Below are 24,592 nucleotides of genomic sequence, written 5' to 3'. Positions count from 1 at the left end.
TTTTGCAAAGTGCTATATTTTTCTAAAATTTTATAAAAATATCTATGTTTTTTTTTTTTTTTCAATAGGGATATGGTTAATGGTTGATATTCGATCGAACTCATATAAAGATTATATCTTCCATCCATTACATTTTTGTAAGTAAATAATCATAATATTATAAAATTTAATTATCTTATTTAAATGTAAATCTTCATAAAATATGATTTATTCACTGTGATGATGTTTATTTCTTCGTATATATTTAATAAATTATATATACCAACATTTAATTGTAAGTTTTAATTTAAAATTATTATATTTTATAATATTATGTTTATTTAGACTAAATGATAATTATTTTAATAACTGAAATAAATCATGATTTTTAAAGTTTTATATATTATATTCATTTTTAATAATTTCTAACATAAACTTATAAAAATAAGAAAAATTGAGAAAGAGAAAATAAATACTTTAAAATAAACAATAAAAAGAGTGTAATTATTTTGCTTTAACTTTTTTATTTACCCATACAAAGCATATCTGTAAGAGCATATCTGTTACGGTTGGCTAAAATGATTGTCAAATTATAAAAAATATTTATTGTATAAAATTTGCTGAAATTATAAGATATTGTGTTTCGATGTTAATTGTTATATTCTAAAATTAATATGCAGTTATCATTTTATGTTGTTATAAACAAAATACTTCCTATGTCCACGAAAAATAGTTAATTTGAATTTTTGCATGTCATTGAGATGTAAGTACACACACTTTTAGTACATTGTTTGTCAATTTTTTTCTGAATAAAAATGTAGATGTTAAATATTTATTTAAAAAAATAATATGGAGAAAGAAGTATTTTTAACACTATGCAAAAAATCAAACGACGATTATCTTATGACCGAGGAGTATATCTAAGTAATAACGAATGATGTGGAATCTATTTACACTGGATTCAATAAATATTATTAAGATAAATGATATTAACTAAAATTATTAACAAGTAGAAATGTAGAATGTTTCAGACTTGTTTATTATTCATAGTATATATTTCATTATTCTAGCTAATGTTTATACTCTATAGAGTCGTGTTGGGTATTCAAATTTATTCTCTTTTTTTTTAATAGACAAGTGATTAATTTTAATTGAATAATTTATATGCATATGTTAATTTTAATTATTATTAATGTGAACGACACTTATCAAATATTATAAAATTTGATTTTTTTTAAATAGTCTGAGTAACCAATCTATCATCGACCTACCATTTAATGAACCCGAAACACTGAACTATCTTATTAAACACCCTATTTCAATGAACATTGATTGCTAAGTAACTTTAATTAACCCTAATTAACCCTAATGTCACCTATCAAAACCTAAGACGATTCTCAATTAGGCAACTAATCAATCAATTCTCCCATCATAAATCAAAACCCACTATTCTACCAAGACCAAAACTCTCCATATATAACCAACACCTCACCATGACATCACCAACCCCATCGAAATTACAAAACTACCCTCACCCAGCCCCTACCAGAAAACAAGAAACTGAAAAAATCAGTGCCCCCACTTTGGTCACTTTGCTAAAATATTTACAAACCATAGCCCAAAGGGGCAGTGAGCCCAGGGGCAAAACCGTAATTACATCCAAAAGAGTGTCGGTTACTTATTCAAGTTAAGTTAATATTATTACTACAGTAACACTTGGAACAGTTTGGCGGGTATACAAACTAACATTGGACTAAAACAACATGAGCATCAGACCAAAAGCCCCTCTTCTCTTCACTCTCTAGAGAAACCTGGTTTTCTAGAGAGAGAGTAAACATATTACATAATACCATACATTCTGATCAATCTCTCCGGGAGAGAGTGAGAGAGAGAGAGAGAGACTGTGTAGGTTTTTTAATATATAGTTTGTGTTGTGTTTGTTATTCCGTTTTTGCCCTTTGTTTGTGCATTTTGTAAAGGTTAAGCAGATATTTTAATGGAGTTGTACGGACATGGAGCGGGTGCAAACGGGTCAAGTGGGGATCGGGTTGCAGAGTGGCCTACTGCTGGTCAGGAAACTGGGCTTGAAGGTTTGTTGGTTTGGTTTGCATTTGAATTTTAGTTTGTTTATGTGTGTAATTGGTTTTGATTTTTGAGTGGATATCTAGGGTTTTGATTTTAATTTTTTTTACATGTTTATGTTGTTTGTGATTGTGATTGTTTTGTGAATGTAGAGTCTATGATGAGGTTGGGGTTATTCGGTGGGGAGTTTTATCCGGAGAGGGGAGGTGTGCAAAACTGTGCCTATTATATGCAGACGGGATCATGTGGTTATGGAAACAAATGTAGGTATAATCATCCCCGTGATCGCAGCTTGGTAAGTGATGATCATCGTATCAACTGCATTTGGAAATTAATTTAGGGCAATTGGTGTTCTTATTTTCCGGTTGATTATTTATGTGTATGTTCACTTTAGCTAAATTTCATTTCCGGAAAATTATTTGATGTGCATAGTTTTCTTTAGGTTTGATGTTGTTAACGCCTGAGAAATAATCTGTGTAGAAACTGAGCACTCTTGATGAGGTTGTATTCGGTGGAGGGTGTATTCGGGGGAGGGGGGGGGGGGGGGGGGAGGATTTTGTCTCGAGTGGAAACGTATAAGGAGCTGACGCTATGTGTTTATCTATATAAATTAGTTCATGCATATAATAAATGCATAATTTTCGGTTTCCTTATAGTGGTTGAATACTTCCAATGTGGTTATGGTAACAAATGTCGGTATAATCATCACTGTGATCGCAACTTGGTAAATTATGATTGTCGTATCAACTGCATTTCGAAATTAATTTAGGGAATCGATGTTCTTAGCTAAATTCGTCACCAGAAAATTGTTTGATGTGCACAGTTTTCTTTAGGTTTGATGTTGTTAACACCTAAGAAATGATCTGTGTAGAAACCGAGTACTCTTGATGAGGTTGTATTCGGTGGAGGGTGTATTCGGGGGGATTTTGTCTCGAGTGGAAACTTATAAGGAGCTGACGCTATGTGATTATCTATAGAAATTAGTTCATGCATATAATAAATGCATAATTTTCGGTTTCCTTGAACTCCTTGTACTCGGTTTGACTTGCTTGTTTAATTTGTTTTTATAATGGTTAAATACTTCCAATGTGGTTATGGTAACAAATGTTGGTATAATTATCAACGTGATCACAACTTGGTACATGCTGATCATCGTATCAACTGCATTTCGAAATTAATTTAGGGCAATTGGTGTTCTTATTTTCCGCTTGATTATTTATGTTTGTATGTTCACTTTAGCTAAAGTCCATAACCGAAAATTGCTTGATGTGCATAGTTTTCTTTAAGTTTAATTTTGTTAACGCCTTAGAAATAATCTGTGTAGAAACCGAGTATTCTTGATGAGGTTGTATTTGGTGGAGGGTGTATTCGGGGGGTTGGTGGGGGGTGGGGGGTTGTCTCGAGTTGAAACGTATAAGGAGCTGACGCTATGTTGTTTATCTATAGAAATTAGTTCATGCATATAATAAATGCATAATTTTCGATTTCCTTGGACTCCTTGTACTCGGTTTGGCTTGCTTTTTTATTTTGTTTTTATAGTGGCCGAATACTTCCAATGTGGTTATGGTAAGAAATTTAGATATACACATCCCCGTGATGGTAACTTGGTAAGTGTTGATCATATGATTTACATTTTGAAAAGGAAATGATTTGGCCTCCTCCATGTATATTTACTTTAGCTAATGCTTCATGACATTTCTTATTGTTCAATGTGCATGTTTTTGTTTAATTTAAATGTTGTGAATGTGCTAAAAAATAATACTCCCTCTGTTTTGAAATATAGGTAGTTTGACTTTTTAGCACACATTTCTAAGTCCTTTGACCGTCTAGTAAAAATCATTATTTTTAAAATTTTCTTTTGCTGAATTTAATATTAATCATATATTTTTATTCAAAAAAAGGAAATGTAAAAAATAATGATTTCACCTATGCAGTCAAAGAACTTAGAAATGTGTGTCAAAAAGTCAAATGACCTATATTTCAAAACAGAGGGAGTATGTGTGGAGACCCAGTAGGGCGTGTTTGGTGGGATTTTGTCTTGAGTGGAAAAGTACAAGGAGGTGACGGACCAGCTCGAAGTCGGTTATCTATAACAATTAATTTATGCATAAGTTTCAATTCCTTGGACTGTATGTACCCAGTTTAGTTTATTTTTTTATTTAATTTTTTTATTTATTTATTTTGTTGTTTTAGAAGCCAAACACTTTCATTGAGTCTCGACCCGCTTGGATTTTGCCTAGACGGGAAATCAGAGAAACATTGCTGTGGGTTATTATAGCATTTAATCGATCATAAAATAAATGCGTAATATGATTTTTCAATGGATTCATTATACTCAATTACTCAGTTATCTTGAATGTTCATTATTGTGTTTCGTTATGTATAATTAGGTTTAAGATCCATTTGGGGGAGACCATATTCTTTTTAAGCATTTGATTGTTATACAATCAAATTAACTTGTAATCGATGCTTAACTAGGTTAATTGTATGGTAAAAGGGTAGTAAACAAATGTGCTGAGTTGGTTCCTCGATAGAGCTTGCAATAAAAAAGGGGCTGGTTACGTTACAAAATGTAACGTTGGTATATGGAAAAAGGTGATGACTTTAGTCCCTAGAAAATATAATAATGATATATGACATACCATGCAGCGAGTACGCTTCCTAATAGCATAACCGTTTTTGCATGAGTTACTAATTGCCCCTTCGAACAAGAGATTGCTATTGTACCCCTGGACACTGACTTTTTGACACTGATTTTAACTAATGAGCAATGTTTTATTTCATAAAAAATTTCGCCCTCTTAAAAAAAATTGTATAATATATGGTTTCTGTACATATGAAAAACAGGATACGTTATAGTGGTACTGGTGTCTGTATTTATGGCAACTAGACTACATTATATGTGGTGTCTGTTTAAGCCTACTATGACTTCTGAACTTTTAAACTCTTACAGACATATCCGCGTATCAAATATACTATACCCCTATGATATAGCTTTAAGTTGTATTTTATATATGGTGTCTCTATATATGAAAAAAGGCTTAGCATGAGGTGTTTGGAGGAGGTTTGCACTTCAGGTGTTGGAAGGGGAGCTTAGTATGTGATTATAAAGTATATGTTAACATAAACAGAAGGCAACAGATAATACATGCATTATAGAACTGTCCTAATCTTAAAGTTTATACTTCATTCCTGAACTCCTACAATTATAAATAATACGGTTCAAGGTTCAAGTGAAGTCATGAACATGGGATCACAATTGCTTGAGGAAGCTGTTTGTTTAAACTCACAGTTTGCCACAGAAAGGAGGCGAGATAATTTGGGATAATACCATAACATGCTTTAGAAAGTAGTGTTTGTTAATTAAGAAATTCATATTATCCACGAGTACTATGCAAAAAGAAATTTCTCCGCATTCTATGGTCTTGTAATATACTAATACCTGACCCCTCCTTTCCCCAGTCCCCAGCACTACTCCCCCCTACATATGCGGCAAGGAACTATGTAGTTCTTTTATGAATCTTGATATTTGAAGCACTAATCAGTAATCAGACACATAACATCTCTTTTACTGTGCATACTCCTAAGTCAAGCTCATATAGTGAGACATAGGCCATAGGCGGTAGATTCAAGAGTAATTTAATCTATTATTTATTCTTCCCGTTGCGAGCTTAAATATATATTCTTTTAGCTTTTCTAAATAAAACATGCATATTTGTTTCAGGTTGGCGGAACTGTAAGGACTACAGGAGGCGAGTTTCCAGAGCGATTTGGTGAACCAGAATGCCAGGTTTCAATTGCTTTTGAAATACAAGTGGTTTCATCAGTCGTTCCTGAAGATTACATGCTACAATAAATTATTATCAAGATTTTTTAGTTCACTATCCACATGATACACTTTGTTTCTCTTATTGCAGTTTTATTTAAGGACCGGGACTTGTAAATACGGTGCCACATGTAATTTCCATCATCCTAGAAATGGAGGTGGATCATTGAGCAATGCACCAGTAAATATTTATGGATACCCATTACGTCCGGTAACTAACTTATTTCGCTTGTATATGTAGTTTCCCTATCATAGACACTCTTATACATGAAATTTTATGTGTGTCAATTATTAGATCAATTAAGCTTTGAATATCTCCTTTATTCTTATTTTTATTTCTAATGGATGTCTTCTCTTTTATTCAAACAGGGGGAGATAGAATGCGCGTACTATATGAAAACAGGGCATTGCAAATATGGTATAACTTGCAAATACCATCATCCTCAGATGCCTGGCTTATCAGTGGCAGCACCTGCACGCCCATCTTATGCAACTGTGCAGTCTTCAGTTCCTCCTCCTGAACAGTATGGAGGAGCTACAACTAACTATGGGGTTCCAAGACCTCCGTTATTGCCGGGGTCATATGTACCAGGTGGTTATGGTCCACTGCTGCTTCCCCAGGGCGTGATGCCTGTTCCAAACTGGAGTCCTTATTCAGTAAGTTAATTTGGTATTTTTTTGAGGATATAACCCATCTATGGCTGTTATTCTTATGGTGAACGCAAATGACATGATTTAGGGACCTGTAAGCCCTGCAATGTCTCCTGGTGTGCAACCTTCAGTCAGAGCGGCTTCTTTGTATGGCATGACACCGCTATCTTCTTCCGCTCCTGCATTTGGAGGACCTTATGCTCCTCTACCTTCGTCTGCTGGTCCTTCAACTACTAGCCAGATGGAACACCTGTTTCCACAGAGACCAGGCGAAACAGAGTGTCAATACTACATGAAGAATGGGGACTGCAGATTTGGGCTCTCTTGCAAGTATCACCATCCAGCAGACTGGATGGCATCAAAGAAAAATTGTGTTCTTAGCCACTTAGGGCTACCTTTACGCCAGGTATGATTATCATGCTCGTCTGAAATGATTTATTCCATACATTGTAAGTTTCTGCTGAGACTTGGTAAATCTAAGCCGAAAATTTATTTGTCCAGTGAAAAAAAAACATGCATGAACTCGTGATCAAGCACAACTTGTATAGTTGTATTTGTCTTAAATTTTAACTTCATTCTGATGTCGGAGTTACAAGCTACATTGCAATACTTTCTTCTTCTGTCCTATTAACGAGTCATAGTTTTGTTTACGTGGTCAAATTAATTTCTGTTCCTCTTCTGCTTTTGTGCCTTATTGCAATGAAATGAAGCTGAATGGCAAACACAATCAATACTTCATATTACGAATATATATCACATGGTTTATGTAAATGTATAACAATGTCTTGAGATTAGCGTGTAATACGACCTTTTAGAGAGTCTGCTGGTCTTTTAGAACCTACAAGAACGTTCCCTACTTTATCTAATTTGAAACCTTTTCAGATTCGGACATATGTATATGTGTATGGTCATGATAAAAAGTTAGATCATACTCATGTTATCCTCTAACTAAGTAATAATAATCTTTTATATATCTGGACATGTTTGTTGAAGTATGCACCCGATTTTCATTATTTGCGACATAATACAACTCAGGTAAACTTGGTTTTTTTTGTCGGCATGATTAGTTGAGAGAATGTGAAATATTTTTTAGTTTGTGCACAACCTCATTCCTCTGTTTATCCATGATGATCAACAATTGGATAGTCCTCAAATGGCTGATATTTATTATGGAGTTTATTAGGGTCGAGTGGCCTTGCCTTCCTGTGTGTTATTTCTCTTTCCCAATTTTGACATATTTGAGGTCTTTGTGATACTCCCTTCTAATGTTGCATATCGAAGAATGAGAGTGTCTCTTGGGATCTAATTTGTTCTGCAATATTAATAAAGACTAGTCACTTTTGCTTATCCTCAATTATATTTTGTTATTCTTTCTCTACATCTTGGTCATATTCTTCGGAATCCTTTCATATGGATTCCTCCTTTAAGCAAATCCCTTTTAATAGAGCCAGTTCGTCGTGTCCTCATTACTCTTAGGTACATTTATTTTAAAGGCTTACAACAAAAACTCTATGCTTTTATTGGTCTCTGGCTCTTGATTAATATATATATACAGGATTGTGTTTGGGAACATACAATTCCTTTCAAATGATGGGTTTCCAGTGATATCAATTGAGTTGTCATCTTAAATTCTTTAATTTCGATATGCTTATATTTGAATGCCTTGGGATTGAACTAAATCCAACTTCTTTTGTTATACACAACTATCATTTGTATTAAATCCAGAATTTCAAATGAACTCCAAGTTCCCAAACAAGCAAATACGTATCAGTAGTTTATAAAGGAATATTACTAGCACTCGTAGGATCTGCTTCATAGTCTGTAGAATTGTTTGCGGAGTTTTTGGGAAGGCTTAAGTCATACACACACACATGTATGGCAAAAATGCATATATAATTTTGATCACATGTTGCTTGTAAGAATGGATTATTACTAGTCCGTATTCCGTAATAGCTTTTTGATACTTGCTGATATTTTCTGGATGACTGTTATATGTATTGGTATTAAGTGCTAATTAGATTCAAACGGCTATGAGATATTGCATGCAGCATTGGGTTAAAGCAAAACTTATTGTAGTACATGTTACATCTAATTTTCTTTGTTGAACAGGGTGTGCAGGCCTGCAATTTCTACATGCAGAATGGACACTGCAAATTCGGCCATACTTGCAAGTTCGATCATCCAGTGGCTGCTTCAGATACCATACACCAGCTTCACCTCTAATGACATAGCTAAATGCTATGTGCTTTAGGTGTACTAGGGTGTAAACCGCATCCTCGTTAAACTTAGGTTACATATTGGAAACACAGCAAGATGTACAGGTTTCACATCTTGAATGTCCAGCTCTACCGTCAAATTTTCTGGTCTAAAACATTTAGTCGCAGACTCGCAGCAGAAGACAAGGGAAACTCGACATTGAGTTAAACCCGTAAAGAATGCTGCTAAATATATTACATAATTAAGGTCTTGTTGAACGTTTTGTCCTTGTTTATTTAGCTTTAGATCTGGAAAGCTGATGTAGTATGTTGTGTAAACTTTCTTGCCCAGCTCGGTTACATGGCCCCGGTGTATATACATAAATCGGGAGAATCTTTCTGGGACATATCTCAAATATCTAGCTGATTTTGCACAATCCGATTATCCGTGATAAGTTACCTATATTTGATAAAAGTATAGGTCACCGTGGTCCTAGACTACTTGCGCATGTCGAGGTCTGATTTAAGTTGTTTTTTTAAAAGCATCTAGAAAGTGAAGAAATGAAAGAGGTCTTGTGTAGCTTTGATTGAAGTTGTTTTTTTAGAAGCATGTAGAAAGTGAAGAAATGAAAAAGAACATATCCAAAGCGAAGTATGGTGTCCTTTGGATTCTGAGTCGGAATGAGAATTAGAAATGCGAATGCGTATTTCATGATGATGTTTAAATTGTGAGTGAGAATGAGAATCTGAAGTGTGAATGATGAATACGAGAATGAGAGGTACGATCAAGCGTATCTCAAGAAGAGTAAAGAATGGGGCCGTTTGGCTAAGCTTAAAAGAAGTGCTTCTTTGTTTAAAATAAAGAAATGAATTAGAAGTGAGAAGTAAATAAGTGAATAAAGTGTTTGGAAAAAAAGTAGAAGCTGTGAGAGAGAAGCTAGCATTCTCAGCTTCTTAAAAGTGCTTCTACTTCTTTACACAAACGGGTCAAGAAGCAGAAGTCAGAAGCAGAAGCCCCTGCTTCTGCTAAACAAACAGGCACAATGATTAACCTTTCACGTTCTCATTTCATGTCACAGAATTGTCAGTTATACAGATTTGAATTTTCAATTTCCTTCCAGCAGTACATGATTAATGAACAAAATACCTCCTATATTGATAAATATATTTATACGAATTTAAAAGGATTGCTTGTGCCCCTAGCAAACAGTAGCTGGCTTGGCGCTAGCCATCATTTCCTACTTGATATTTGTGGCTCAAGGCATCCCTGGTGGGGACACAAATCAAGTGTTAATTACTACCATTTGACATGATTAAGGATGCTTGTAAACATCTTTATGGCCACACTTTATGGTCAAACTTTATCTAATTTACACCTAAACAGTGATTAGGATTCACTTATTATTGGTCCTGCTTAACAAGCCGAAAGTATGTTTTAATTGCTGTCAAATCTTTTACATCAATTCATATTCTAATACTAGTACCAAATAACACTGCTCAGAGCTCGCCAGCATCATTACACTTCTTCACTAAAGCCCCGTAAAAATTTGATGCCTAGTGTAAAATGCGCTAACTCTACAGTCTTGCATGTGTTGTCTACTCCTAACTTGTGCATAATGTAATACACCTCATTCCCTTTTATTTCACTTTTCACAAGAATCTTAATCCCATGTATATCATCGGGATTCAGGATTCAAATTTTCGGGAGCATCATATATTTTTCTATTTTGTGGAGGTATTTTTATAATTATATAAATTCAAAAATAATGAGAAAATGTCAAAATTTTTAATGAAGATATATGTCCGGTACCTCTTACCATATCCACGCCCGTATATCACTGTATGAATTTCTTAACTTAGACGATATCGTGACAAGATGCATAATCTTAGCCTCGATTTTTTATAAGAGCGATATAGTTCGAGTGATATGAATAAAAATATATCGTACGTGTTGGTATTCATCCGAAAACATTTTTTTGTGGTTCGAATTTGAAGGGTAAATTTTAATAACATAATTTTATAAATTGGTTAAGCGAAGAATTTGATGTTTGGAAATCGGAGAATAATGAGGTGGTGTCAAGTAGAAAAGCATTGACAAAAGAAGGAGAAAAAACTAGTGCAAAAGAATGTCACACCCTGCCCATCTTTATCCGAAAAGCAAAGACAGGCCAACATCATAATATTCTCGATCACTTTTTAAGGTTTTTAACTAAATTTAACTGCACTCAATTAAAGTAGATTAATCACAATCTTTCCTTGTTTAATCTTGCATGGGTTCATGTGACTTGTTAATCACACTCACTTCGCATCATTAAGTCCAGCTTCAATGTAGGTTCTCAGACAATTAACAACTAACTATACACAATATAAACACATCACTCTGAGACTTCAAGGAAGGAGCTGAGGACTAATGGGAGCTATTACAGTCGGAGAGTTGAAGTCGAGTATCATAGGAAAGAGGCCTTTTCGTCCAAATGCTAGTACCCGACATCTTTCTGAATGGTATCTCCCTCGCTCCTCTACAAATAATTATAATTTTTTTCGCGGAATTTATTATTTTTAAAATTCTTTATCAGAGTAGAATGTATTTTTGTCAGATTATAATATGATCTTGGTAAATCACTTAAAATGATATCAGAGTTATGATCCTCGTAAGCCCTCTACTCGAGGTTTTACTAGAATCGGTCACTTAACAAGTTTTGCGGAATTGAACTATATGTCAGTAAATCTTGTCAGTATTTTTGACAATAGACGGATTTCGAAAAGTGGCTAACTGAATAAGACATATGTCACATATCAGTTCAGACATATGAACTTACTGGAGACTCACACAAGTTGAGCAAGCCAAGTGAGCGTACTTGTTTTGAGGGTGCCACAAGCTCTGCGAACTGTCTGCTAGCGATTAGTCGAATCATCAATAATTCTCTGCAAATTTACTAACCAGAGGCCTTATCTTAACCACGTAACGTTGATGTACGATCAATTGTTGATCATGTAACATACCTAAATTTTAATTGAGCAAAATCAAATGTCTGTCTTCTCGGCAACCTTATCGTGAATAATTCTGTGGGAGAAGTCCCACACATTAATAATAAATCAGTTAATAAAGTCTCAGTAGACCTGGATCGTTCAGTTATGAACAGCAATTGTGTTTGAGGATTATATGTCAAGTATTCGGATTATTAAATATGTATGTCTTGTAATTGTGTCGTTATGATGTGCAATTATAGTCACATTGATACCAATTTGATTGCTCCTTTCACCTTGCAGGCCAATATCTGATGTTGCCAGTGATCTTACGGTTGAAGTAGGAACAACGCGTTTTGCGCTACACAAAGTAAGGAAATATCTGTTTCTTATTTTATCGGATTTGTCTTAGTCGCGTATTGATTTGTTGAATGTACTTAAGTGTAGCAGCTGTTGAGAGAATTTGATTGTAGCGTCTGGTTTTGGTGAACCTTTCAGTCTTAATGTCTTAAATTCTAAAACTATCTTAAGATTAAGGTATGTAGTTGTTGCAAAAGATTACTTGCAAAAGATCAGTGCTTCATTTAATATTTTATAAATGAGATTCTGTGGCTTAACGTAGACTGCTTGGTGAGAAAATTAAAAAAAAAATTGCAGAATTGAAGTATAGAACAAAGATTTCTCAGGAAAAAAAATATTAGGAAACGAAGGATTTATACTATTGAGTGTTTTAATGTGGCAATGACTTGTTTACAGTTCCCTCTGGTGTCGAGGAGTGGACGAATTCGAAAGCTATTACTGGAAGCAAAGGACACAAAGATTTGTCAACTCAATCTCTCTGGCGTTCCTGGTGGACCAGAGGCATTCGAGCTGGCTTCAAAGTTCTGTTATGGAGTGAACGTTGAGATTTCACTATCAAATGTTGCCATGCTACATTGTGCAGCACATTTTCTTGAAATGACTGAAGAATTTTTGGAGAAGAACCTGGCACACCGAACTGATGTCTATCTAAAGGATATGGTACTTCCAAGTATAGCAAACTCGATAGCTGTTCTTCACAATTGTGAAACACTTCGGCCCATATCAGAAGAGATCAACCTGATAAGTAGAATTATTAGCTCAATAGCAAATAATGCTAGTAAAGAGCAGCTCACATCTGGCTTATCTAAGCTTGATCACAACTATTCTTCAAAGTGCATGCCAAAATTGGACACAGAGATACCCTCAGACTGGTGGGGAAAGTCCTTACAAATGCTTAGTCTCGATTTCTTCCAAAGGGTTGTTTCTGCAGTAAAAACTAAGGGTCTGAAACAGGATATGATCAGCAGAATCTTGATAGATTATGCTCATAATTCTCTACAAGGACTTGTCACGAGGGATCCTCAGTTAGTAAAAGGTAGTGTTCCCAGCTTAGAACTTCAAAAGAAGCAAAGGGTTATTGTCGAAGCAATAGTTAGTTTGCTACCTAGTCAATCCAGGAAGAGCACTGTTCCAATGGCCTTTCTTTCAAGTTTGTTGAAATCTGCAATAGCTGCATCAGCAAGTACTTCTTGTCGATCTGATCTGGAGAGACGGATTGGCTTGCAACTCGAACAGGCAATTCTTGAAGACATCCTTGTCCCTGCTCATTCACTAGGAAACAACCAGGGTGCAATTTATGATGCAGACTCAATCTTAAGGATCTTCTCCATTTTCTTGAACTTGGACGAGGATGACGATGATGATAACCATATGAGGGATGAAAGTGAGATGGTTTACGGCTTTGACAGCCCTGGTTCTCCAAAACAAAGCTCGATTCTCAAGGTCTCAAAGTTATTGGACAATTATCTGACAGAAGCTGCACTAGATTCAAATTTGAGTCCATCTAAGTTTATAGCATTGGCTGAATTACTCCCAGACCATGCTCGTATTCTGGATGATGGATTATACAGAGCCGTCGACATATTCCTCAAGGTAAGCAATTCCAAAGACAAATAGGTTATTTTTTGCAACGCAGTTTGTTCATCAGTGATATCATTACTTGTTTTTTCCGGACAGGTTCATCCAAATCTCAAGGACTCAGAGCGCTATAGACTGTGTAAAACCATAGACTGCCAAAAACTATCTCAAGAAGCCTGCAGCCATGCAGCTCAAAATGAAAGATTACCCGTGCAAATGGCTGTACAAGTACTCTACTTTGAGCAAATCAGGCTTCGAAATGCAATGAATGGAGGGCACAATAACCAATTCTTCTTCGGGTCAATAAGTGGAGGCCAACATTTTCCTCAGCGTTCAGGCAGTGGTGCAGGAAGTGGCTGCATCTCACCGAGAGACAACTATGCATCAGTAAGACGAGAAAACAGAGAGTTAAAACTTGAAGTTGCTAGAATGAGAATGAGGCTAACTGACTTGGAAAAAGACCATGTCTCTATAAAACAAGAGCTGGTGAAGACACATCCTGCTAACAAGCTGTTCAAGTCATTTACCAAGAAACTGTGCAAGCTCAATTCTCTGTTCAAAATCAAAGATATCAAGGCTTTGAACGGAAGCAAGGGTAATTTAGAAGCTCGGTTCTTATTCCAGAGGCGAAGGCGACACTCCATTTCATGAGCCTGTTGTATCTTACAGACAAGCCCAAGTACTGTACAGCGTTATTTCTACTACTACATTGTAATATGGGATTGATGTGAGGTTTTCTGCTCTTATATTTGATCTGTTTTGCTGTGTTCGAGAGTATAGGTTCTTTTATAGTTCTCAAGAACTAAGGTTTCATTGATATTACCGGCTTGTATTAGGCACTTGTAATTTTTTGCTACATGCTTTTTCTTCACTTTTTTTTTTCCGGCATATCACATATTCTCAATATATTAAATTTGCAAAAATGTGACATCTTTCCAACACTTGAGGTTTTGGGAGAACTAATCACTTAACATGATATCATAGCTCAGGCTTGTGGGAGACTCGGGTTCAACGAGATCTGGTCACTTAACAACAAGGCATGGCGGAACCAGGATCTTAACAGCCAGGCTAACAAACTTTCACAAGCTTTATTTTTCAAAGTCGGCCAGGCTCCAGCCCACAATGCTCCCCCCTGGTTCTTCTAGCAAGCTAGTATCAGAACTGACTACAAATTGCTAAAAGGTAAGAAATACTTTAACTGCCTACTAGTGCTTGTCTTGACAGATATCAGGCTCACAATATAACTCTGTACTCTGTCGAGTCCTAGCATAATAGGCATAACTAAATGAAAACACTTCTTTTGTATCCATAATCAATTTGCATGCCTTTTGGGCCACTGGCTGGAGCTTATATTCCATACTTTTTCTATCGTGGCGAAAGCTACAAAGATGCTGACAGTATACTATAGACTGTGTCAGATGCCCAATATGGAAACATTTTGAGACATTTAGTGGTTACTTAAACAGCATGTCCTGCAAATTTGGTGAAAGATTCATCGATCAAGCTGTTAAAATAAAATATGATCCTGATAAGCCCTCCTCCTAACACCTTAAGGTTCTCCTAACACCTTAAGGTTTTAGATGGACTGGTTCTCAATATGGTATCAGAGCTAAGACCAGTTATCAACAAAACCATTAATCATAGTCTCTTTTCATATATAAGATAAAGGTTTTACATTAACATAGATAGACCTCATACATAATAGGTTGATTGTCCTCGCAGTTAAACACGTGCATGTAAAATTTTACAAAAAAGGCCGAAGCTCCTGATAAACAGTGAGCTGACACTATTAACCAGAGATTAATCATGGTACTAAAATTAATTAGTTCCTTTACAGCCATATCGCTTTAGCCTGCAAGAGCAATGGCACTAGCTTTCCCTTGACATGGAGACTCATGACCTCATTAGGACCGCCAATGAGCTCCTTCCCTATGAAAACAGCTGGTATGACCGGCTTGCGCCCTAATGCCTTCAGTTCTCTTTCCATCTGTTGCCCATTCACCTGTTCATCGAGCTCGTAAACCACTGGATTTGCACCAAAGCTGGATATCAGTGTCTTGATGCTGTGTGACATGCAACATGAGCTTTTGCTGAATATCACCACTGGATATTCGGCCCCTAGCATTGTCACCAAAGCCATTTCTCAGATACAAGATTATCAAATACTTATGTTGGTTCTGGAGATTATTACAAGACTTGAGCTCAGAGTCTGTTGTGAAGAAGCTTGAGGTCTCAAGGCTCAGAGGGGACTCTATTTATAGTGCAGCTTGCAACTCTGTTCCGACTTGACAAAAAATAGTTGTGAAATGATATGAGTGGATTCCGAGATAACCAAATCATTGATTGATAATGAAAATCTACAAGGAATAAAGCAAGTTGCAAACCAGTGGAATATTGACACGCAAAAAAAACTGTAAGTTGATAGAATGCATATTCTTCAAGGACTTTATATCTTTGGTGCACACACGTTCTTCGCGATTTCTTCAATATTCTTGATTTTATATAATCAGGTGATTTCTCCAGAAGATAAACGCCAACTTGCAGTATCATGAAATCTACACACTTCTGCTACTTGCTAGTACTTATGAAGATTCCAATTATCACTCTGAGAACTGAAAGGCTAATAAGCTGTCGAAACACGTACCACATTGGCCTAGAGCACCGTCCTTTTCGCTATATATTCCCCTGCTTGGACACAACAGGTTGAAGAATACTTGTCTGATATATGATCTCTGAGATTTCCAAATCAATTGTATGGGCTATCGATCCCTCTTTTTTGTTTTCTTTTTGACATTTCATGACTAGTATGTTTCAACGGTACGAAGGCATAATCTTTCCTTTATTGATGATAATATAAGTACGATATGGTACATATCAGGTATCGGATTTGGCCACGTATGTTTGTACCTGCAACATTCTCTGAAAACAATAGTACAGTAGTTAATTATGCTCGGTTGTAGAGACATATAATACAATACAGAGCAGTGGCGGAATCAGGTCGGAACTGACTCATTTTATGCATGTCATAGACCTTGCCGACTATCATAAATAAGTAGAAAACGTATATGAACTCTGACATGCATGTTTTTCGCTTGTAGGGACATAAAATACAGCTACAAAGCGGTGGCGGAATCAGGTCGGAACTGACTTATGTTCTACATGTCATAGACCTTACTGACTATCATAAATAAGTACAAAAGTATACTTTGAACTCTGACATTTAAAATCATTAGATTTTGGTACTCGGAATTTTGAAAATTATATTTAATTGCTACTCTCTTAAAATCCTGGTTTTACCAACTCAAGGAAAGCACATGTGAGATGAAACAAAGGTAACCTAGGTAGATGTTCTATCTGGAGTGTACTAGTGGATTCAATTAAGCATAACTGGCTGTAGGTAGAGCAAAAGGCCAGTTATCTTCGTTGAGACAAATTCCTTTGTTATCCTATCAGTCGAACTTTATTTCGGTAGCTGTCTGTTATGTTAGATTCTCAGAGATTGAACAACACATTTTACACGGACATAGGGTTTTTAAGCAATTTAATCATGCATTATAAAATGGCAAGCAAGGTGAACACATAATCATCACTGAGAATTTTCTAAAAAAATTCCGCAAACTTTGTTATATTTAAAATTGTTGTAATAATTCATATTCTTTAATTTTAACAAGATAATCCTTCAATTACTGCATGACAAGAGAAGGTTTCCCGCCTCTTTTCAAACTGAAATTTGAAAGAGGCACTCTATGCTTTATTGAGTAATGTCAGTTCATTAATATGACAGAGACATGTGCTGATCACCGTCGACTTCACCCCGGTTTTGTGATCAATAATGATATTTTGATGATTCTAAGTTATATCAGCAATGGTGGAGTCTTGCACAATGCACAACACTGCTTATCTAATCAAGGGTCTTGTCTGCAGCTAATTATATATGGTTCTGGCCAATATTTCCGTGCTTAATATGAGCGAAAAGCATAAAAATATATCTAAAATTTGTATATGCATAGAGGAGGCTAGCTAGTACCTTTCTGCACTTATAGTAGAAAATCATGTTGTAAACTTGTACTAATACTTTTCACACTAAATAAGTGCAGAAAATTGACTGAATTTACTAGAGTGTTATCCATAATTTTCTGTTGGCATTTTCATATCTGTGAAGAGTTTATGCCTACTTTTTTCATCAGATACTGGAGATTTGTCTAGTTTATGAGAGAATATATATCGAGATTTGAATTCACAAAACTGTTTATTATTCATGTTTTAAACAAAACATATAGGGAAAAGAGAAGTTACATAGGAGTTAAAACATATTTAGGTTCTCTATAGACTCTATTACAGTACATAACAGCTTAACATGCTGTTTAATATACCAGTGACTCCAAATACACTAATCATGGTCTGAGCATTATTAGCTGTGTGTATCTTCTTTACAGCCATATTGCATTAGCATTTAAGAGCAATGGAACTAGCTTTCCCTTGAGGTGGAGGCTAAAAATTTCATTCGAACCGCCTATTAGTTCCTGCCCTATGAAAACAGCTGGAACGCTTGGCTTGCGTCCTAATGCCTTGAGTTCCGTTTCCATTTGCTGGCCATTTGAGTCTTCATCAATCTCATAAACTCTGAGGTTTGCTCCAAAACTGCTTAAAAGTGACTTGATCGAATGAGACATGGAACAAGAGCTTTTGCTGAAAATCACAACTGGATATTCAGAGCCTAATCTTGTGACCAATGCCATTGCTGATTGTTAATGATATTTCTAACTGAAAGCCGAAGATTTGGAGTAGTTTCTAGTAATAAGCTTGATTGTTGGTAAGACTTGTTGTTATTTGAACTTGATCAAGGCACTATATATAGACGCTTGAGTGACGCCTCTTTTTGATGTTAATGTTTTTAGTGTTGGAGTGAAAAGGAGACATTTCTCTGAGAGATACTCTGACCTTTTATTTAATATGTTATTGTGGTTAGATGCTTTCTCTGCATTCCTGATTAGTTTCGAAGCATCCATGAAGATGGAGAAGGATATTGTGTTTATCAAGTTGATTACTTTTCAACAAGATTCCTGCTCTGTGCAGATCAAGTAGGCCAAATGGAAGCCGTCGGCAAGGGAAGAAAAGGAAAAGATTGAACCAAGGAGATGCTTATCAAGATGACTGAACACCAAGGATAACTATATTTGATAAGTCTGCTTAAAATTCTTACATGAAGAACTGTAGAAGATACCCTAAGGACCTATCAATTCATGCACTGTGCAAATAAAATTTTCTTAAGAAATGAAAAGAAAAAGGAAAGCCACAATATTCTGTTGTAACAAAATCTGTCGTATGAATTGGTAATTTGGTAATGTAGCCAGTTAACGCAACACTTAACATAGCCAATTCACAAATTTAAAAATCAGATACCCTTAATATGTTGGTAACAGTCATATAAGGATATAAGGCTAGTGCTTAAAACTTGAACTAATGCAATTTATTCATGAAAGATAAGATCTCCTATTCTATCCGATGTGCAAATGTGCCATTGGCAGGTGTATGTTTACCCAAACTAACACTCTATAACTACTTTGCAGCAATATCTGAAATTCTCTTCAGATATTTAAGACCAAGAAAACACACCAGCTCTAGATTTTTTTTAAAAGAATTTCTTGCAGACAATAAATTAGTGAAGTTTGCATCAAGATGCATCATTGTAATGGAACGTGTGATATGGTGATCACTAGTGGATTTCCTAATACAGAAAAGGATATATGTTACATGACCTTTGGAGTAATGCAAGGCCTAGAAAGAATTGCAGATGATACCTCTACAGCATGGACATGTCTTATCTTCTTGGCCCCTCGTGCTTGGCTACGAGACATTAGCTGACATCTAACAGACGAGCAATTAGTTGGCAATTCCTAAGCTCTTCTAGTATGATTCTTTTGTGGTAACTCTCATCCTGAAGGAATAAAAGTAGATCTTTTGATGTATTAGATTCCACTGTGACAGTGAGAATCATATGATGATACTTTACTTTCATTTCTATGTTTTGTCACTTTTGGTTTTGCTAATCTTTGTTATCTTAATCAGGTTCATCTATCATCGTTTATCAACCAGGAAAAGATAGTTTATGCTTATCATTACTGTGAGAGATTAGGTTCCGGATATTAAAATTATCTTAAGTATACTCTACTCTTCAGATTCTATCATGATTAACCATCAATTAGTTTGAAGTTTTTACATATATAGCTTATAGTCAGTCATTATCCTCGATCTTAAGTTTTTGCATGAATTCTTAAGCCACAGGGTTGACAGGGGACCAATACCAGAAAGTGGAATTGAATTGGATAAACACTTACCTTTTGCAACCTCAACTGAAGAATCCTACCAATATAACACTGATATGGACCCTGCAAGAAGCCAGTTACAAGTGATTTCGCTTTAAATCTGGTCTTATTAGTTAAATATATTTTTTCTAAATTGTACAGTTTTCCCTTATACGGAGTCTATACTCTATATTAAGCTATTATCTTAATTTTACTGCATATATACCTGCACTATTAGCATTTGCAGAACTGATTACCTACTTCACCAAGAACAAGTGTTTGTGAAATAAACCATACAGGTTTTTTTTCTTACAGCTTCCTTAGAATTGGTTCCCCGCCTTTCTGCCCCTTATCATTTATACCCTGTAACCTTGCTTTTGATAGTTGATCATTAAAAAGTTATTTATGCCCTGAAGCACTTGAAGAATTTTTTTATCATTTCATAACTGCATAGTTATAGCACGGACATTTGAAGATATATGGGTTATAGCTATATGAGCGTACGTATTTGTAACATGATCCCACATGTCAACTTGTTTGTAGCACAAAGGGTCATTTTCAGAAAATCTCCAGGGGCATTCTTCTTATCCAAACAAATATTGTCATATATGCTTATACTTCTCTTTACTGGATTTAATATTTGAGTAATCACCTTAGCAAAACACTATAAATATGGGTTGATGAAAGCTCAAAGTCCACCGTCATCCATAAGCCTGTCTTAAAGATTTCACAGCCACAGCTTTCTGCATTTTCTAGATTTGGCTCCAATTCAACTTCTCAATTTGTCGAAGTCAAATCTTTTATCTGTTTATCACGATATCTGTTTCCGTTATTCTCTATAATCTCACAGAAACCTTTCTCACATGGATAGAGTAAGAGACCTTGCATGCAGTGATCTTTACAAAGTGCTCATGTTGCATGTGCAAGTGCTGGCATTCATGAGCTTGATCAAGACATTAATGGGAGGGAAATGGAATGGGAACTACAGCAGGTAGGCTGTAATCCTTCTGTCCCAGCCAGTCTCACAGGTAAAAAATATGTAGGCTCAGCCAAAGATGTCATATCCCTCCAAGTAAATGGATCTTCGAAAGAAAAGCTGTTTGCAGCCAGAGCTATCTGGTTCTAGTCACCTTAGAATAATACCAGAGATATTTCAGTGAAATGCTAAAACAAACTTTACTAAGGGCTTCTCTTCTTTCCAGCTCTGGTGACAGGTTTGTATCACTTACTAAATACGGTTTCCCAAGGTCTTTGATAATATTTGGTACTTTCTTAATCTTATCTTCTTTCTAATTGACTTTGTCGTATTACCAGGGGTCAAAATTTAGTAATATACCGGTTGCTTTTCTTCTGCCTCTGCTTGTTATTTTATATATTTATCTAAGGATGTTCAATAACAGATCAGAGGTATTTCATTTTCGAAGCAAGACACATGATCAGATTGCAGGATTGTTCTCATAAGCACTGGAGAACCGGGACACCAAGTAAAAGTGAACTAGCACTGAATAAAGTTTTCACAATGCATTATTCTTAAGCATTGAACAAACATGTTTTGACATAGAACTTATTCTCTTGATAATACAATTTCGCGAACCCATTTTGTTATCTTAATCAATTTGCACAGCCAAGCAGTGCTGAATGCCCCATTTGCAAGAAGCATGTCTGATTTCTTGCAAATGGAAAAATTATACTGTTTATCACTTGGCAATTGGCTTGGCAGCTGTTACAGGCTCAAGCTGCTTTGCTGAGCCATTTGCTTGTAATTGCTGAAAGATGATGCTAAAGATCCCCCCCCCCCAGCCCTATGCTCATACATTACACATAGAAACATACATAACATGCAAAGCATATATACCTTTTGGCCTCTGTTGCACATCATATATTTTTGGTTCATGTAAAATGCATATTTTCAACTAGCAAAAACCAAATGCCTATTTCATGTGTGATTAGCTTTTATTCCCTACCCCCATGTCACCCTTCTATTGTGCAGGGATAGCTTGGAAACTTTCATATTGAGCAAGACAGTTAACAAAGATGTTCTATTATTAATGTTGTTGTTAGGATCAAACCTTTGATTGTTTATACTCCTAATCAGGTAGAGGATTCTCTATCATCGGAGCCCCTACTTTGATTGGTAGTCACAACATTTATGTTTTAAAGAAGGTAATCTCCCAAGTATGCTGATTTCCAGCAGATATCAGTAGGCCTACAATCATCTATAGAACCTCTCTGATTACATAGTACAGTTAACTGCCAGTCCATTCTATACTGTCTGTGTAGTACTAAAATTATATCATTGTCGGTAAGACAGCATCTTTGCTCTCCTGTTGTAGGTAAATACTCACTGCTTCTAAGGCTTAAGTTGTGAGAAATTGTAACTTTTCAATTTCAGTGGGATTATTGCAACTTCATGGACATGGAGGGTGACAACAATACAAGCAGACAGACAGACTTGGTTTATCACCAGTGAGAACCAATCGTGCAGGTTCGTGGTATGCCTCCAAGAATCTTGCAGAGCCACCGAAAGATATATATCTCATTCACAATCTTTCTATTCCAGAATATTAAAAGAAGATGATCAGAAGAATCTGCTTGAAATTGACTGGTTTTGTTTTTTTCCCATTTATTAATGATTTAATGAAGAGTCTTCAGGTCCTTAATTCTGCATTTGTTAATAAGCATGGTCACTAGGTCTCAATATGTGACAAATCAATTGAATCAATCTTTTTGGTCATAGTTCAGTCCAGTTCATCTGATAAAAAGTATATAAGAGCATCTCCGATTGGCATGGCTAAAATAATATAAAATAACGAGGAGCTAAAATTTACTGAACTTGTAAGGCGCCGTGCTCCAGTGGAGTTGGCTACAATGGTTGGATGTAGATATACTACTTTGTCACGGGCCTTGACAGATTCGACAAATTTAGCTAATGTGAAGAGATTGACTATAATTTAGCTAAGGGTTTTGAATGGTTGGAGCTTCAAAATTTAAAAAATTTCTGTCAGATCGACTAAAAATTGGATGGCTGCAATTTAATCACGTAGACAAACTAACAGGTCTGCAGAATATATTACTATCTTCAACTTGTTCATCAATCTGTGGAAAAGAATAGTAGTATCTCTCTATCTTGAAAAAGTAACTTTTTTCAGTCTATGGCATCAAACTAAAGCACATAGGCTTTAAAATGTGCTTCCCTACAGTAACTAGTCCCCTGTTGGCTGTTTATAAATAGAGGAGCACTTAGAACTTCCAATTCAAGCAATCCTAAGCTTCACACCCTTCTTACAACTTCCTCTTTTTTCTCAGTTCTGACGAGAACAGAGGGAGTTTGAGATGGAGAAAATATCACGAATGGCCTCGGAGAATGGAGTAGTGATCTTCAGCAAAAGCACATGCTGCATGTGCTATGCTGTGGACATTCTGTTCAGAGAACTCCTAGTGAGGCCTGTGGTTCATGAAATTGACAAAGATCCCGAGGGAAGGGAAATGGAGAAGGCCTTGTTGAGGCTGGGATGCAATGCACCTGCAGTTCCAGCAGTGTTCATAGGTGGGAAGCTTGTGGGATCAACCAATGAAGTCATGTCACTCCACTTAAGTGGCTCTCTGGTCACTCTGCTCAAGCCTTATCAGGCTGTGGCTTCTTAATTATTAGGCTGTAAAACAAAAATAAGCTTAGCTCAGCATCACAACTTTGAGCTCCCTATTGATCTTTAGGTTAAGTATTTGTGCTTATGTATTTCCAGTCCTCTTAGCTTGCCTTGGTTATCAAGCAAGTAGTGTGTAAGAAACAAGAATTTGTGTAAGCCTATTTGCTTTCATTAATGCACTTTGCTTTTATTTAGTCTTCAGTGGCACATGCAGATTTAATTCTTGCATCAGTTGGCTTTGTATGTCTTACTTTTTTCAGTTTTTTCTTGGGTAACCATCAATATCTTGCAAATTGATAATCCAAAATGAGTTTACAAATTTATATCCTAAATAATTTAAAATCAAATAGATATATTTATTATCTTAAAACTAAAATATTACTCTTCTAATTCAAATTTCTGAGGTAAAATATTTGAATTTGGTTATACAATAATCGAGCTGAACATGATCAATCATTCAAATATTTTATAGAACCAAGTTCGTGTTCTAACTGAATATTCTAAAATTTTAATATATTTCGTAAAAATCATAATGGGATACACCTCAAATCGTAAATAAATAAAAATAATTAAAACTTAAATCGAATGCACCCTGTTTTTGATTGAGAGCACATTTTTTATGGCAAATTTGATGGTAAAAGTTGTTCGGGCTTGTCCATGTTATATATTTCGAAAGGTCATGTTTCGCTTACTATCCTTAGTCTAAAGTAGTATTAATTAGGGTTCTGATACATTTATATATTGTTTTTAAAATTATTTTGGAACATACACAACTTGTAAAAATATGTAAAATTATTTTTGAACACACAAATAGTGATATAAAAAAATTTAAATTTAAATTCTAAGAATTTATTTATAATTTAGAATTCTCCGGTTAAGATTGTAGTTTAAGGTTGGGTGGGCAACCCATATTTTGATACAAATATAATATAAAATATGATATCCTAGTGATTTAGGACATCGCTATGTAAGTTCAACTCCAACAATGTGCCTTATTTTTAG

At 35.5% G+C, this 24,592-nt stretch overlaps 5 protein-coding genes across 5 annotated transcripts; 3 read left to right on the top strand and 2 right to left on the bottom strand.

Annotated features, from left to right (window-relative positions):
* Positions 1 to 1,703: 1,703 nt before the first annotated feature.
* On the top strand, positions 1,704 to 9,140 carry LOC108207191 (zinc finger CCCH domain-containing protein 32). The gene is made up of 7 exons (XM_017377654.2): positions 1,704 to 2,069; positions 2,214 to 2,356; positions 5,786 to 5,851; positions 5,979 to 6,098; positions 6,257 to 6,544; positions 6,627 to 6,944; positions 8,648 to 9,140. Exons 1-7 carry the CDS (start codon positions 1,976 to 1,978, stop codon positions 8,759 to 8,761), a joined length of 1,143 nt encoding a protein of 380 aa, XP_017233143.1. The 5' UTR covers positions 1,704 to 1,975; the 3' UTR covers positions 8,762 to 9,140.
* A 1,828-nt stretch (positions 9,141 to 10,968) lies between these two features.
* LOC108227912 (BTB/POZ domain-containing protein At1g03010) lies at positions 10,969 to 14,561 on the top strand. The gene is made up of 4 exons (XM_017403307.2): positions 10,969 to 11,235; positions 12,004 to 12,070; positions 12,457 to 13,653; positions 13,738 to 14,561. The coding sequence occupies exons 1-4, from the start codon at positions 11,144 to 11,146 to the stop codon at positions 14,287 to 14,289; spliced, it is 1,908 nt and encodes a 635-aa protein (XP_017258796.1). The 5' UTR covers positions 10,969 to 11,143; the 3' UTR covers positions 14,290 to 14,561.
* Positions 14,562 to 15,284: 723 nt separating this feature from the next.
* On the bottom strand, positions 15,285 to 15,922 carry LOC108197669 (monothiol glutaredoxin-S2). Its single transcript, XM_017365360.2, has one exon. The coding sequence runs from the start codon at positions 15,776 to 15,778 to the stop codon at positions 15,470 to 15,472; it is 309 nt and encodes a 102-aa protein (XP_017220849.1). The 5' UTR covers positions 15,779 to 15,922; the 3' UTR covers positions 15,285 to 15,469.
* A 2,146-nt stretch (positions 15,923 to 18,068) lies between these two features.
* On the bottom strand, positions 18,069 to 18,377 carry LOC108198295 (monothiol glutaredoxin-S2). Its single transcript, XM_017366058.2, has one exon. The coding sequence runs from the start codon at positions 18,375 to 18,377 to the stop codon at positions 18,069 to 18,071; it is 309 nt and encodes a 102-aa protein (XP_017221547.1).
* Positions 18,378 to 23,065: 4,688 nt separating this feature from the next.
* On the top strand, positions 23,066 to 23,784 carry LOC108194368 (glutaredoxin-C13). Its single transcript, XM_017361322.2, has one exon. It carries the CDS (start codon positions 23,277 to 23,279, stop codon positions 23,586 to 23,588), a length of 312 nt encoding a protein of 103 aa, XP_017216811.1. The 5' UTR covers positions 23,066 to 23,276; the 3' UTR covers positions 23,589 to 23,784.
* Positions 23,785 to 24,592: the final 808 nt, after the last annotated feature.

Source organism: Daucus carota, chromosome 1 (assembly GCF_001625215.2).
Source record: "Daucus carota subsp. sativus chromosome 1, DH1 v3.0, whole genome shotgun sequence".
Lineage (NCBI taxonomy): Eukaryota > Viridiplantae > Streptophyta > Magnoliopsida > Apiales > Apiaceae > Daucus > Daucus carota.
This window is presented reverse-complemented; position numbering and strand designations above follow the sequence as displayed.

Coding starts and splice junctions, on each gene's coding strand:
- LOC108198295 (XM_017366058.2), bottom strand. CDS start 18,377: ATGGCATTGGTCACAAGATTAGGCTCTGAATATCCAGTTGTGATTTTC.
- LOC108197669 (XM_017365360.2), bottom strand. CDS start 15,778: ATGGCTTTGGTGACAATGCTAGGGGCCGAATATCCAGTGGTGATATTC.
- LOC108207191 (XM_017377654.2), top strand. CDS start 1,976: ATGGAGTTGTACGGACATGGAGCGGGTGCAAACGGGTCAAGTGGGGAT. Junction 6,099..6,256: donor ATGGATACCCATTACGTCCG/GTAACTAACTTA, acceptor TTATTCAAACAG/GGGGAGATAGAATGCGCGTA. Junction 6,945..8,647: donor TAGGGCTACCTTTACGCCAG/GTATGATTATCA, acceptor TTTGTTGAACAG/GGTGTGCAGGCCTGCAATTT.
- LOC108227912 (XM_017403307.2), top strand. CDS start 11,144: ATGGGAGCTATTACAGTCGGAGAGTTGAAGTCGAGTATCATAGGAAAG. Junction 11,236..12,003: donor ACCCGACATCTTTCTGAATG/GTATCTCCCTCG, acceptor TTCACCTTGCAG/GCCAATATCTGATGTTGCCA. Junction 13,654..13,737: donor CCGTCGACATATTCCTCAAG/GTAAGCAATTCC, acceptor TTTTCCGGACAG/GTTCATCCAAATCTCAAGGA.
- LOC108194368 (XM_017361322.2), top strand. CDS start 23,277: ATGGAGAAAATATCACGAATGGCCTCGGAGAATGGAGTAGTGATCTTC.